We start from the raw sequence: 13,226 nt of genomic DNA on the forward strand, positions 1-13,226 counted from the left end.
GGAGAAAGGAAAAATAAAAGGGGAGAAGTCAGAATGGTAGATGAACCATGAGAGACTATGGACTCTGGGAAACAAACAGAGAGTTTTAGAAGGGAGGGGGAGGTGAGGGGATGGGTGTGTCTGTTGATGGGTATTAAGGAGGGCACAGATTGCTTGGAGCACTGGGTGTTATATGCAAACAATGAATCATGGAATACTACATCAAAAACTGATGATGTACTGTATGGTGGCTAACATAACACAATAAAAAAAAAAGAAAAAATAGAAAAGTCTTTCATTCTTTTATTGTAACCATAAATGACAAAATAATAATATCAGTAGATTTAGTTTTAAATGTGTATCTTGAATTTTATTAACCCAATTTCATAACAGAAGCTACTTTTTAAAGGCATCATTCTCTAAGATGAATTGTGGAAAATTATATTGTATTCTAACTTTGGACACCATGGATAGGATAAACATTGATTTCAGAAGGTCTCCTGAATTTAGGAAAATGTTCCCTCAACAATGTCTGATACTAAAGTATTTTTCTGATATCATCCTTTCATCCTTTGACTCAGACACTTGTTTTTCCAGAGTTTAGTCACCAAATTTGAATTGCTTAAAAAAAAAAGAAATCCAACAATCTTTGCTACATGATTTTTAATGACCTGACTTAGTTTTTCAGTATTCTGAACAAAATGGGCAAATATAGGACTTGAGTAATAAAGCTGGGAACAAATTGTGAGCAAGTGATGGTTTATTAATGAGTAATTGATTTTAAAACAATCATGTCTGAAAGCAATAGGGAAAGTTAAAGAATAATTCCTAGAATTAGAAGGTGTGGGCTTCTTTCATACAAAAGTGATACATTTGAATAAAATAAATATTCATGTAAGCAAGATAAGAATTTCAGTCTCTAAATAACCTCAGTATCAATCAGAAGTTCAATGGAATTAAATAGATGTTTATAATAGGAAATTCTTAGAATCATTTGGAAAAGGTGATATGGGAAATATACTCTCATTTCACATGAGTTTAAAGAGAAATTGCTATTTTCACATAAAAAATAAAGCTGGCTCTAATATGCTGTTTTGAAAATTATTATAAATGGCCCTCTGAGAAAAATCTCAAGTGTCATGGATGCCTCAGAAATACCAATTGAACATTTTTTTATCTTGAGCAAAAACAACATCAACAACAACAAAAGACACCAAAACTTGAAGTTCATAAAGATAAGAAAAAGTTACCCTCTGTATCCCTATTGATTTTAAAAACAATTAAGTTGTAGTGAATTCTCCAACTCTGGGAAACATGATATAATAGGGCATCACAGTTTAGTTTTCAATTCATCATCATTCAAGACTTTGGAATTTTGGTGCATATCTTTGCACTCATTTTCCTTTCCTGGAACTTTTGCCTCTATAAGCACAGTTCCTGAAGAGACATTTTCACCAGGTAGACGACGTTTCTTCAAAATAATTAGGATTAAAAAGGCTGGAATATAGCTTATTCCTCTTAGAGCTGATGGCAAGCCAAGATAGATGTATCTATCAAAAAAATGTTAAAACATATTAAATCTTACATAGTGTGGTGAGTACAAGCTAGTATTGCATATCTTTAATTATTAATATTTCATTCCCATGAGGACAATAGCAGCTAATTGTTTTGCATGTCAATTTTATATAAGCAACTTCTTTGAATTCACTTATTCTAATGTTTGTTAAATGTTTTTTTTTGGAATTTTTCATCCAGAAAATTCACACTTATTTTCTTCTTTTCTAACCTTTTAGGTTTTTAAAATCTTTTTACATTAAATTGAACCTCTAATTTAAATGTAATACTGACAGCGATAGCAGTTTTATTCCAGTATCTAATTAAGAATGCTCCCAAAGAAATCTCCATCAATTGTGATTTCTACTCTGGGGGGGTTTTTTGATGACCTTAATCAAATTAAGGAACTTCCTCTTCTATTCTGAATTTGCTCAAAGTTTTAATTATGAATATGTAAAGTATCACCAAATTATTTTTCTGCATATAGTTAGCAGAATATCAAAGATCTTACCCCCTTTACTGTGTTAATCTATTAGGTTAATAGATTTTTCTCATATTGAACCATCCTTGAATATCTAACATAAACTCTGTTAGTGAGTGTTTTATACATTAGATTTGATTTGTTCATTTCTTATTTAGAATATTTGCATGCATAGTTATAAGTAAAATTAGCCTGAACTTTTTTCCTTCTACTGAACTTGTCTAATGTGAATATCAAGATTGTACTAATTTGTAAATGAATTGGAAAATTTTCTCTTTTTTTCCATTTCTTAGAATAACTTGTTTTATGCAGAAATCATTAGTTCATTGAAAGTTTGTAAAACTTGCCTTAAAAGAATCTGGACTTGATGCCTTTGGAGAATGGGAATTTTCAACTGATTCATGTTTTTAAATAGCTATGAAAATATTCATGTTTTCTATGTATTTATAGTAAAATTTTGTAAGGTGTACTCATCTAGAACAGTCTCTATTTAATGTTTCTAAATTGCTGTATCTATCCTTTTATATTCTTCATAGTGTTTATTTGTGTCTCCTCTCTGTTTGCCTTCCCAGATAACTGTTATTATTATTATATTTTAATCTTTTCAAAAAACAGTGTTTCACTTTTTTATGACCTCTATGGTGTGTAGTCTATTAATTTCACCATCTTTTAATTTCATCTTTTTACTTCTAAAATATTCTTATGAAACACTTCAAGAATATAGACAAAATAAATTAACTAGTATGTTTGTACTTACCACCCAGGTTTTCAAAATGATTAAATTTTACCATTTTTGTTTCAGGCCAATTCAAAAGAAAATACTAATACATTAAAATCCCATGTGTGGCCCTATGATATTATCTTCTAGCCCTTTCTTGATGTAAGACTATGTTGAATGTTATGGATTTTCTTTCTAGTTTATTTTTATAGTTTTACAAGGTATATATTAATAACATATATAATTTATATATTTTTACATTTTAAATAATTGGTATATGCTATACATTTTATTTTGAAAATTTCTGTTAGCCCCTCATTTTAAAATTTAAAATCATTTCTGTTAGCCCCACAGTTCTACAGTTCTACTTTTTTTTTTTGAACCACATTTTAATTTGTGAACATGCCACAATTTATTAATCCAGGTCTCTATTGGACACTTGTATTATTTAACTTTTTTCTAATATCAACAATACTGCAATAAAACTTTCATATGTCTCCTTGTGTACGTGAACAAGAGTTTCTCTAAAATATGTCTCAGGGTTGTAGAGTACACAACTTAGTAGATATTGTCCAAAAGTTTTCTTCATTAGTTTTTGTTCACTACCAACATTCCTCATTATCTACAGTGTCTTCTATTATAAAGAAATTTAAAAATTTATAGTCACATTTGCTCATTTCTTGCTATGTGGTTTGTGTTTTTGACTCAAACCCAAAGTAATAAGGATCAGAGATATTAAGCTCTATTGTTGCTGGTACCTATCTGCTATTGGTCTAATTGTTATTTCTTTGTAAGCCATCTATTTATTTCATAACAGGTTCTTTCTATTTATCTTAAAAGTTTGTAATTTTACTCTAGTATGTCCATTTATATTTATTCTATTCTATTCAGAATTCATCTTTGATATGAAAATTCATGTCTCAAATACCAGGAAATTCTAAGCCATTAATTCTTATATCTGACACTTCCTCCATTCTCTTCCTAGAATTTTTTTTTTTTTGAGGTGTATACTTTGTTAGTTGATCTTTAATATTATTTAAGCATTCATTTTTGTTGAATCAGTTTAGGTTATTGATTTACATTCTGGATAATTATTTTTTTCAGTTCACCAATTCTCATTTTAATTAGGTTGGCTTGAAATTTGTTACATACTTAGGATTCCTTTTATTATCTCAATGCTATACATTTATTCTTTTGTATTTCCAAGAGTTCTTTTGGCATTCTCCTTTCTGCTTGATTTTTCTTTTAATTTGTTATTCACTTTTAATGGATATTATGTCATTTATTTACTATTTTTAAACCTATTGTACTGGTTAAGCATACTTATTTTAAAGTCTTTGTCAGATTATATAATTTAAAACAGATTAAATTATATTAAATTTAATCTGGAATGAAGCCATGTTTCATCTGGTAATTTATGCGCATTTTTTTTTTTTTTACCACTAGATTTGTTCATGTGTTTTTAAGTTTTAGCTGGCAAAACTAAACAATTTTGAGTATTTTGTTGTTGCTGCTGACCGTTCTGGTGTTCTTTCACTATATTTATTCTTCTAAAATCTCTTTTACAAAGAGGTTTGTACTAGTTTCCTAGGGCTGCCATAACAAAGCACCACAAACTTTATGGCTTAAAACAAAGTTATTCTTTCACAATTCTGAAGGCTTGAAATTGGAGGTCAAGGTGTTGGTAGGGCCAGGCTTCCTCTGCAGGCTCCAGGAAAGAACCACTTCCTTGACTCTTCTTAGCTGCTGGTAATTGCCAGCAAACCTTAGCATTCCTTGGTTTGTAGATGCAACCCTGAAATGTCTACCTCTGTCTCCACGGTATTCTTCATGTGTATCTGTGCCCTTGTGCCTCCTTTCCTCTTCTTATAAGGACCCTGATGATTGGAATTAGGACCCACTCTAACCCATATGACCTCATTTTAATTTCACTAATTCAAAGACTTATTTCCAAATAAAATCATATACTGAGACTATGGGTAGATGTGAAATTTTGAGGGACACTACTCAGCTCAGTCCAAGGGTGTTGAACACCACCTCATGGATTACAACATTGAATCTGGATCTAATCTCTTGACTCTTTTGAAGAACTTTATTTTCTCTGAAGCCGATCATCCAGAAACCACTGTCCATTTCTATGTTTAGAGGCTTTGCATTCAACCTTTGTGCTCAGCTCTATTTAAGCCTATATGTTTCTGTTCAGTTTCTAGTTCAGGAAAACTGAATGTCCAGAATGATGTTTACATTATCTTTGGAACCAGATATATCCCTTTAGAATTAAAAAGATATATTGTATCTATTGTTCTTATTTGAAACAGGAAATATATCAATATATTAAGTTATATAACTTAATGAATTATTTATCAGATTTCTTTACTTTATTCGAACTTGCATTGTCCTTTTTCTAAATTCTGAGTTCACTAATTTCCAGTCTTTTTTAAAAACATGTATACATTCAAATTTCTAAATAAACTTTTGAGTACTGGTTTAGCCTTGTCCCAGAGGTTTTCCTATTCAATGATTTCACTGACATAGAGTTTTTATTCCTTCATTATTTTTTATAAATTATTTATTCTTTAACCTATAATTAATTTCATTTGTGAGATTTTGGTAATATTTTATCATAGATTTCTAATTGCATTGCATTATGGGCAGAAAATAGTGGTTACATGGTTTCAACACTTTTTTTTAACTTTGTGGCATTAGACTTAGTTGTAATAAATGTTTATTATAGGCTGGAGAAAATATATATTCCATTGGTTGAGCTTTTTAAAAATTGATATATATCTACTAGATGACTCTTGTACAGTTTGGTGGTTCACACTTTTCTCTATCCTAAATAATTTTTGTTTATATTTTCTATTCACTTGTTGGGAACGTTTGTTGAAATTTTCCATTCTGATTTATATTTCTTCCTGTAATTTTGTGAGCTTTTTGTTTTATATGTTTGAGATTAAGTTGATAGATATATATGGGCTGATTACTGGTATATATTATTGATAAAGTGTTACTTCTTTTATGATGTAATATCCTTCTTTAACTCTATTAATCTTTTTCACTTTTTTGAAATTTTTCATTTTTTTAAAGTAGGCTCCACATCCAGCATGGAACCCAATTCAGGGCTTGAATTCATGACCTTGAGATAAAGACCTGAGCGGAAATCAAGAGTTGGATCCTTAACCAACAGAACCACCCAGGTTCCCCATCCTTTTCACTTTAAATTCTATTTTGTCTCAGACTCATTAATATAACCACAGGAATTTGATTTAATACCTGCCTGGTATATCTTTCTGACCTTTATCTTGAACATTCCTCACATTATATTTTTTAGGTTGTGTCTTATAAATAACATATAGCTAGAATTTTGAAATTGAAACTCACGTGAAAGTCACTATCTTTTAAGAAGCAAGTTCATTTGCTTTACATTTATTGTTAAATCTGATATATTTAGGTTTATTTTTTCAACTTATTTTGTATGCTCTTATTTTCCTATTTCTTAGTTTCATTGAATTTTCCTTAATCCTTTCCTTCCTTTCTAAGTAGCTTAGAATAAATGTAAGTGGCTATCCTTATATCCTTACATTTTTGGTAAAATTTAATCAGTACTTCTGTTCTTAAGAACTACAAAAGATTTCTAGATTTTACCTGGATTTTGAGCTAACAAGTTAGCCTGCCACAGTTGCATGGATGCTGATTCAAGATACAAGACTTCCAGGTCAGAGACACAGGATTTTTTTACTCACAGTACAACAATCAACAAAAGCTGCAAATTCAGGTTGGTTCTCCTTAACCTTCAAGTCCGAAAGGAATCACACAGTGAGAGACCTACGAGGATTTTGTGCACACAGTAGGCTTGGATCATGGCTAAGGATCCCTAAGTTAAGGAAATCCCATTCTTTTAAGTGGACTACAAGCAAATCTGCCAACCTTTGCCCTAGAGAGAGTTAATATTTGTATCATCTTAGACAGCAAACTCTGTTCTATAGAAAATAAACCTCACTTATATCTTCCAAGGTCATTTATTACTCAAACATCCTTGAGAAGATAGTCCACAGCAGAAGCCTCTGCTAACAGGATATGCAAAAATGTAAAAGAGACCCATGGAGAACTGTCTACCAACAATGCCCACCTCCTATTTCTAAGCAATATTAACATCTGGTGAATTTTCTCATGAGTACACTTTATCAGCTACTCTAATTAACCTCACAGAGTTTGGTACCAAATATAATTATTTTGTCTGAAATAGCATTTAATTAAGGCTGCTATCAACAGGAATCCTGGCAGCAGGCTTAGGCCAATCTACATTAGGGGCCCTTGGGGTTTCTCAACTGTGAAGCAAACACATTCTGTGCACAGTTTGTGCCTGGGCGCACCTCCACTCTACCTCTGCAGAGCTTCAGGGGAACAGAGAACTGATGAAAACATGAGTCTCATGCTGTCTGCACCCTTCACAGTTCTTCACATAGATCCTTTTACTAATCAACGTAAGACCTTAGAGAATTTTAAAGAATGCTTCATTGTTTTTTAGTAAATGAAAACATTTTCGAACTGCCCTGTCAAGAAAAATTAATACAAATTTAACAGTTCAGGTCTCCAAATGAAAAAGAAATATGAAAATAGAGCAAAATGGAAGTGTTTGTTACAAAACACATTATTATTATTTTGAGTTTTTTTTTAAAATCAGACTCATAATAACAAAAGAATATATATTCTGGAAACACAACCAAAAGTAGTCTAGTATCTGACAAAGAAAATGTTACACATGAATGGTACTATTTTATGTATAACCTGTGCCTAGAAAGCAATCTCCAAAAAATTTATTATCTTTACCTGAAGTTGGTAGAATCATATATCCTGCATGCCCCTGACTCACCACATTTCAAAATTCCCCAATGTAAACATGTGGAATCCACTAAAGCTCCAAAATATATAGGTGCAGGAATTCCAGCTACAATTGAAGAGAGGAGAAGGAAAAATCCATCAACAAGGAAAGAATTAAGGCACATTATTTTGTTTGGAAACATTTTAATTTTCTCTATTTGTAGAACAAATAAAGTTTAACAAAATATGAATAGAATGTTCTGTTTTATTTTTAGAAATTAGAAAGTACTTTTATTATAAAGTTTCTAAATTATAAAAGATAAGTAATATAATATATAAATGCAGCATAAAATTATCACATTGAATTAATGATTCTTTATATTTTTTTCTGCAGTGTTTTAAACCGATCATGTGTATATTTTACTTCAACAACGCATTTTTGTTCATTTGATTTTCAAATCTTCTAATAGATGAAAAATAGAATTAAGTTCAGATAGATCTTTTTCAAGTAAAAGGGGGAGGTTCTCCATGTCTTATTGTACCACATTCTCATATAAAAGAACAAAGTGCTGCAAGCAGAAGAGATATTTGCTAGACTATTACTCTGGGAGAATGATTTCATTTACTTAGTATTTAATAATGGTCTGATGCTGGAAAAAAGAATGATTTTTACCAAATACTCTTGTGCAAAATGTATGTAACCCCACACCAAGAGACTTCTCTTCAGGCTTGATGCACCTAAAAAATAAGTAAATACACAAATAAAATAGAAGTAGAGATTTAAACACTGTCATAGTTTTTTTTTTTTAACTCTTTGTATGCTGGTAACACACTGGGCACTAGAAAATTGTTTTGCATGCTCAGGTCTTGGTTATTCAAGAATAATTATCCAGTATATAGCCTACAGAGGACCTCTACTTCTGGTCCTTGGCATTTTACCCATCATTTTTTGCTCATTCATTTGATAACTCATTCAGAGTTATCAAGGAAGAAAATATTTCATATCGATTTCTATGCCAATATCCACTTATTGACATGGCAGTTCTTTATTAAACCTTCAGACTAAAAACAAAACTATGCAACTCTCACTGTATTAAAGTCATTTGTACTGACAAAATACAGAAAAGCCAAGAATTTGTATAAGTAAATGGAAGGCAGAAAGAAAGCAGAAATAAACATTTTCAAAGGAATATAACAAATCCAAAGCAAACATATTTTATGTGATTTGGTACTGTTTCGAGTCACACAGATCTCTCCATTTTCTCCCAAAATTCCACCACTTTTGCACTGTTGCCTGAAATTCCTATATGTAGAAATGGAGACTATAATTCCCCAGTGGCCCTTTTTGTGTCCCACTCACTCCAGCATCAACATTGCTAACTCCCCAAAGAATTCACTTAGAGAAGTCCACTGCATTCCCTTCCCTTCCCTGATTAACATAAAGCTGAGAAAATAAATTCTGCTTTCTTCACAAAGGCATACAATACATTTTTACCAAAAATGTCATCTTATTGGCATTTTCTCAATGTAAGTATTTTACTAAATTTGAAAAATATCATAGTTTGACCTAGACATTATCTTCCTGACATATAGGTTACTTAGACAACATCAGTGATTTATTCAGAAGGTAGTTAACAAAGCCAGGAGACCTAGCATGATCCCCTTAGTCCCACGGTTTCCATTTAATACAGAAAACAGGGCATTTAAATTTTATTGAAATTTTTTTCCTTCCCCTCTATCTCTAATATAGCCCTTAATGATCTCACAGAAGCATGAAATACTAATAACAAAGAAATTATTTAAACTGTTGGAACAGTTTAAACTGTTCTATGAATACAAGGAAGGCAGTGGCGTGGCAGAGGAGAAGGAGTTATTTTTATTTTTATTTATTATTTTTTTTTTCACCACAAAATTACTTTAATTTGGAAATGTTCAAAAAAATAAGTTAATGAAATAGTCTGGTCATCTGGCTAATCAGTTCTACAAACTCCACACATGAGATGAGCACATGTCAAGTCAGGGGAAACAAACACACATGCATATATACAAAATCAGAAAGATTAAAGACTCCTAAATTCACAAATAAAAGCCCTTTAACAGCGCAAAACTCAACCGAACACTATAATCATTGATTTGTGTTGATAATAACGTAGTGTTATTGTAATCACTTTCACTGATTGGTGTTGGTAATTTCTAGAATTCAAGAATCAGAAAATTAGCATGCAAATCATGCAAAAATGCTGAGAGAAATTGAAATCATTCTTTAAACTGGCAGATAGCATTGATGTTGTGCCCCTTTATCATCAAGGTAGGAGATCCAGGGAAATTCCACAAAAATAGAGACAAACAGAAGTATATTAATAAAAACCTTGGGGTTAAATTCTACAATATTGTTCTGGCAAGAGACGGGGGAAGAAAATAGAGACATGAAGAGAACCTGATTAGGTACTTGTTTTATTAGGGGGTAGATACTAATATTAAAAAGTTTTGAAGTTGATAAGTAAAACATTAATGTAGAATTTCAATAATTAGGTTTAGCCATTTGAAAGATACAGCTTTCAAAGTAGTAACAGAACATCCAATATACACAGCAGTTCCCCCTTATCTGTGGTTTCACTTTCTGTGGTTTGAGTCACCCGCAGTCAAGAAGCAGATGGTCTAGGGACTGGAAGATCAAAAGCAGCTGAAGGCTACAGTACCTATATCACAGTGCCTATGTCATTCACCTCCTTTCATTTCATCATGTGGGCATTTTATCATCTCATATCATCACAGGAGGAAAAAGGGTGAGTACAGAGGCACTTGGGTGGCTCAGTTGGTTAACCGTCTGCCTTCAGGACAGGTCATTATCCCAGGATCCTGGGATCGAGCCCTGCATTGGGCTCCTTCCTCAGCTGGGAGCCTGCTTCCCCCTCTCCCTCTGCCTGCCACTTCCCCCACTTGTGCTCTCTCTCTCTTTGTCAAATAAATAAAATCGAAAAAAAAAAAAGGGTGAATACAGCACAATGAGATATTATAATAGTGAGAGAGACCACATGCACTTAACTTTCATTGTTACAATTATTCTATTTCATTATTAATTATTATTGTTAATTTCTTGCTGTACCTAATTTATAAGTTAGATTTTATCACAATTATGTATATATAGGAAAAACACAATTTGTGTAGGGTTTGGTACTATCCACAGTTTCAGGCATCCACTGGAGATCTTAAAATATATCCCTTGCAGATAAGGGGTTTCACTGTACAATGGAAAGCAAAAAAAAGAAACAAAAAGAAAGCAAAATCAATAGAATGTATTAAGTAAAATAGTAAAAAGAGCTTTGCCACAATAATTATAAAAAAACATAAATGGGTTAAGTGTACCAATTTTAGATGATAAAATCATACCTACAGATTATCTATGGAGCATAAAGGAAGATTGAAGACTGAAAATAAAGGGAAAGGAAAAGATGTAACAGGAATAGTGAACCAAAAGAAAGCTAGAACTATAATTTTAATAAGAAACAAAGTATAATTCCTTGAAAGAAATAGCTAAAAGATAAAGAGAATTAAGTGATGCTAATAATAGAAGTACAATGACCAAAAGCATATAATCCTATAATATAACCTCCAAATACTAAATTAAAAAAAAAAAAACAAAAAACGGGTGATGGGTATTAAGGAGGGCACATGTTGTGATGAGAACTGGGTGTTATATGCAACTAATGAATTGTTGAAATCTATATCAAAAACTAATGATGTACTATATGTTGGCTAACTGAACATAATTTTTAAAAACTGACAGAATTATAGCAAGAAATACATTAGCAATATTTAGAGATTTGAACACCTATCTCTGAAAAACTGATGAATTACATTTACAAAATTTCAATAATAAAGTAATTTACTTCAAAAGATCTGAGAACTGTATACTCAAAATGTAGAAGTTACCTATTCTTTTCAGAAAAATGTGAAGTACTCAAAAAATGCACTAGGCCCCAAAGAAAGCCTTGACATCTCACCTTCCCAACCTGTAATCTTTCAGATTATGTTCTCTGAACATAAAAATGAAATAACAATTATATCTATAGAAAGTATATATTATATCGATAACAAGTATATCTATAGAAAGTTCTAATCAATATGAAAATTATATAACATGTTAATAAATAAGCTTTGGTCTGGTGGGGCAAATCATAAGAGAAATTGCAAAATAGTTCAAAATAAACTTCAAAGAAAATATTAATTGAGGCATAAATAAGTAATAGTTGGGAGGAAATGTATAGTTTCATCTATAGTAGTCAAAATGAACAAATGATCTAAGTATTAAACTCAAATAGTTAGATAAAGAACAACAGAACAAGCCTAAAAGAAAAAAAAATTAAAAAGAGCAGAAATACATGAAATAAAGATTAACCAAATGAGAACTGATTCTTTAAAAGGACAAAAATAAAACATATGTCTCTGGCAACAATGATCAAGAAAAAAATGATGAAGGAACAAAAAAGTACATAAGAAAAAAGAGTAAACCTTTCAGATATACCAGAGAATATCAGAATGATAAAAGAACATTATAAACACTTATTCACTAACAAGCATACAACAGGTGTAAGTAGAAATGGAAAATGTGAATAGGCACTAACATTGAAAAAATGGAAATAATAATCAAATATCACTGTCCAAATGAGCCCAAAATATAAATATTTTTATAGGTGGATATATGTAACTTTCAACAGATAGATATTTAATATAAGTAGTTCCAGAAATTAAAAAAAAGAAAATTTATAAATTCATTTTGTGCAGTCTCAAATGATTCCAAAGCAGAACAAGAATAAAATAGTAGGTCTGTTTCACTTATAAAGATAGATATAACAATTTTAAATAAAGCATTGTTTAAACAAACCAAATCATATATAAAAATATACCATAACTATGGTTTTTCTCATCCATGCAATCAGTTTAACATAAAAAAACTGTTTTATTTTACTACACTAAAAATACTGAGTAGAAAAATTATAGAATCATAGATGCAGAAAAATACAATTAATAAAGTTTGTACCCATTTCATTATTAAAGACTTAGAAACTAGATGGAAACTATGTACTGAAAATCTACAGCAAGTATCATAATGGAAAAATTTATATGGTTTCCATTAAGATTAGAATACTCACTATCACCACTATCACTACAATCACCAGTATCATTTTACATAATTTTGGAGGTCCAAGTTGATGATAAGAAAATTTAAAAAGCCTAGGATGTGTAAGGTTTAGAAGTGAAGAGATATAACTCTCCACATTTGTACACCTTTCTATATAGAAAACCTAACAAAATCAAAAAATTATTATAATAAGAAAAATTAAATTAAAAACTAAACTTTAAAAAATTAACAGCATCCCTCTAAATTAACAATAACCAACTAGAAAATATAAGAGAAAATAGGGTCACTTATAATCACAAATAAATACATACCAGTATGTATTCATACAAACATCCATATCCGTGTGTAGATATATGTGGATATGCATATGTTTATAATTGTGAGTGATATAATCTTGTATATATGTATATATTTGGGTATATGTGTGTGTATGGTATTTATAGAAGAAAGTTTAAATAAATGGAAAGATATTCACAAAAGATATTTCACAAAAATTTGATGCCAGATTTTCTCCAGTTAATCTATGAGTC

The 13,226-nt window shown here is 30.8% G+C and overlaps 1 protein-coding gene across 5 annotated transcripts in view; it reads right to left on the reverse strand.

Annotated features, from left to right (window-relative positions):
* Nucleotides 1–1,195: 1,195 nt before the first annotated feature.
* Nucleotides 1,196–13,226, reverse strand: part of SLCO1A2 (solute carrier organic anion transporter family member 1A2) — a 105,818-nt gene continuing 93,787 nt past the window's right edge. For all 5 annotated transcript variants that reach the window (XM_032855124.1, XM_032855122.1, XM_032855123.1 and 2 more), the window contains 3 exons: nucleotides 8,227–8,291; nucleotides 7,563–7,680; nucleotides 1,196–1,529 (listed from right to left, as the gene is read on the reverse strand). In XM_032855124.1, coding sequence (XP_032711015.1) covers nucleotides 1,310–1,529; nucleotides 7,563–7,680; nucleotides 8,227–8,291 — 403 coding nt within the window. In that variant the 3' untranslated portion in view covers nucleotides 1,196–1,309. The remainder of the gene's footprint in view (nucleotides 1,530–7,562; nucleotides 7,681–8,226; nucleotides 8,292–13,226) is intronic.

Source organism: Lontra canadensis, unplaced genomic scaffold, assembly GCF_010015895.1.
Source record: "Lontra canadensis isolate GAN:19392208 unplaced genomic scaffold, GSC_riverotter_1.0 scaffold9, whole genome shotgun sequence".
In the NCBI taxonomy this organism is placed as follows: Eukaryota; Metazoa; Chordata; class Mammalia; order Carnivora; family Mustelidae; genus Lontra; species Lontra canadensis.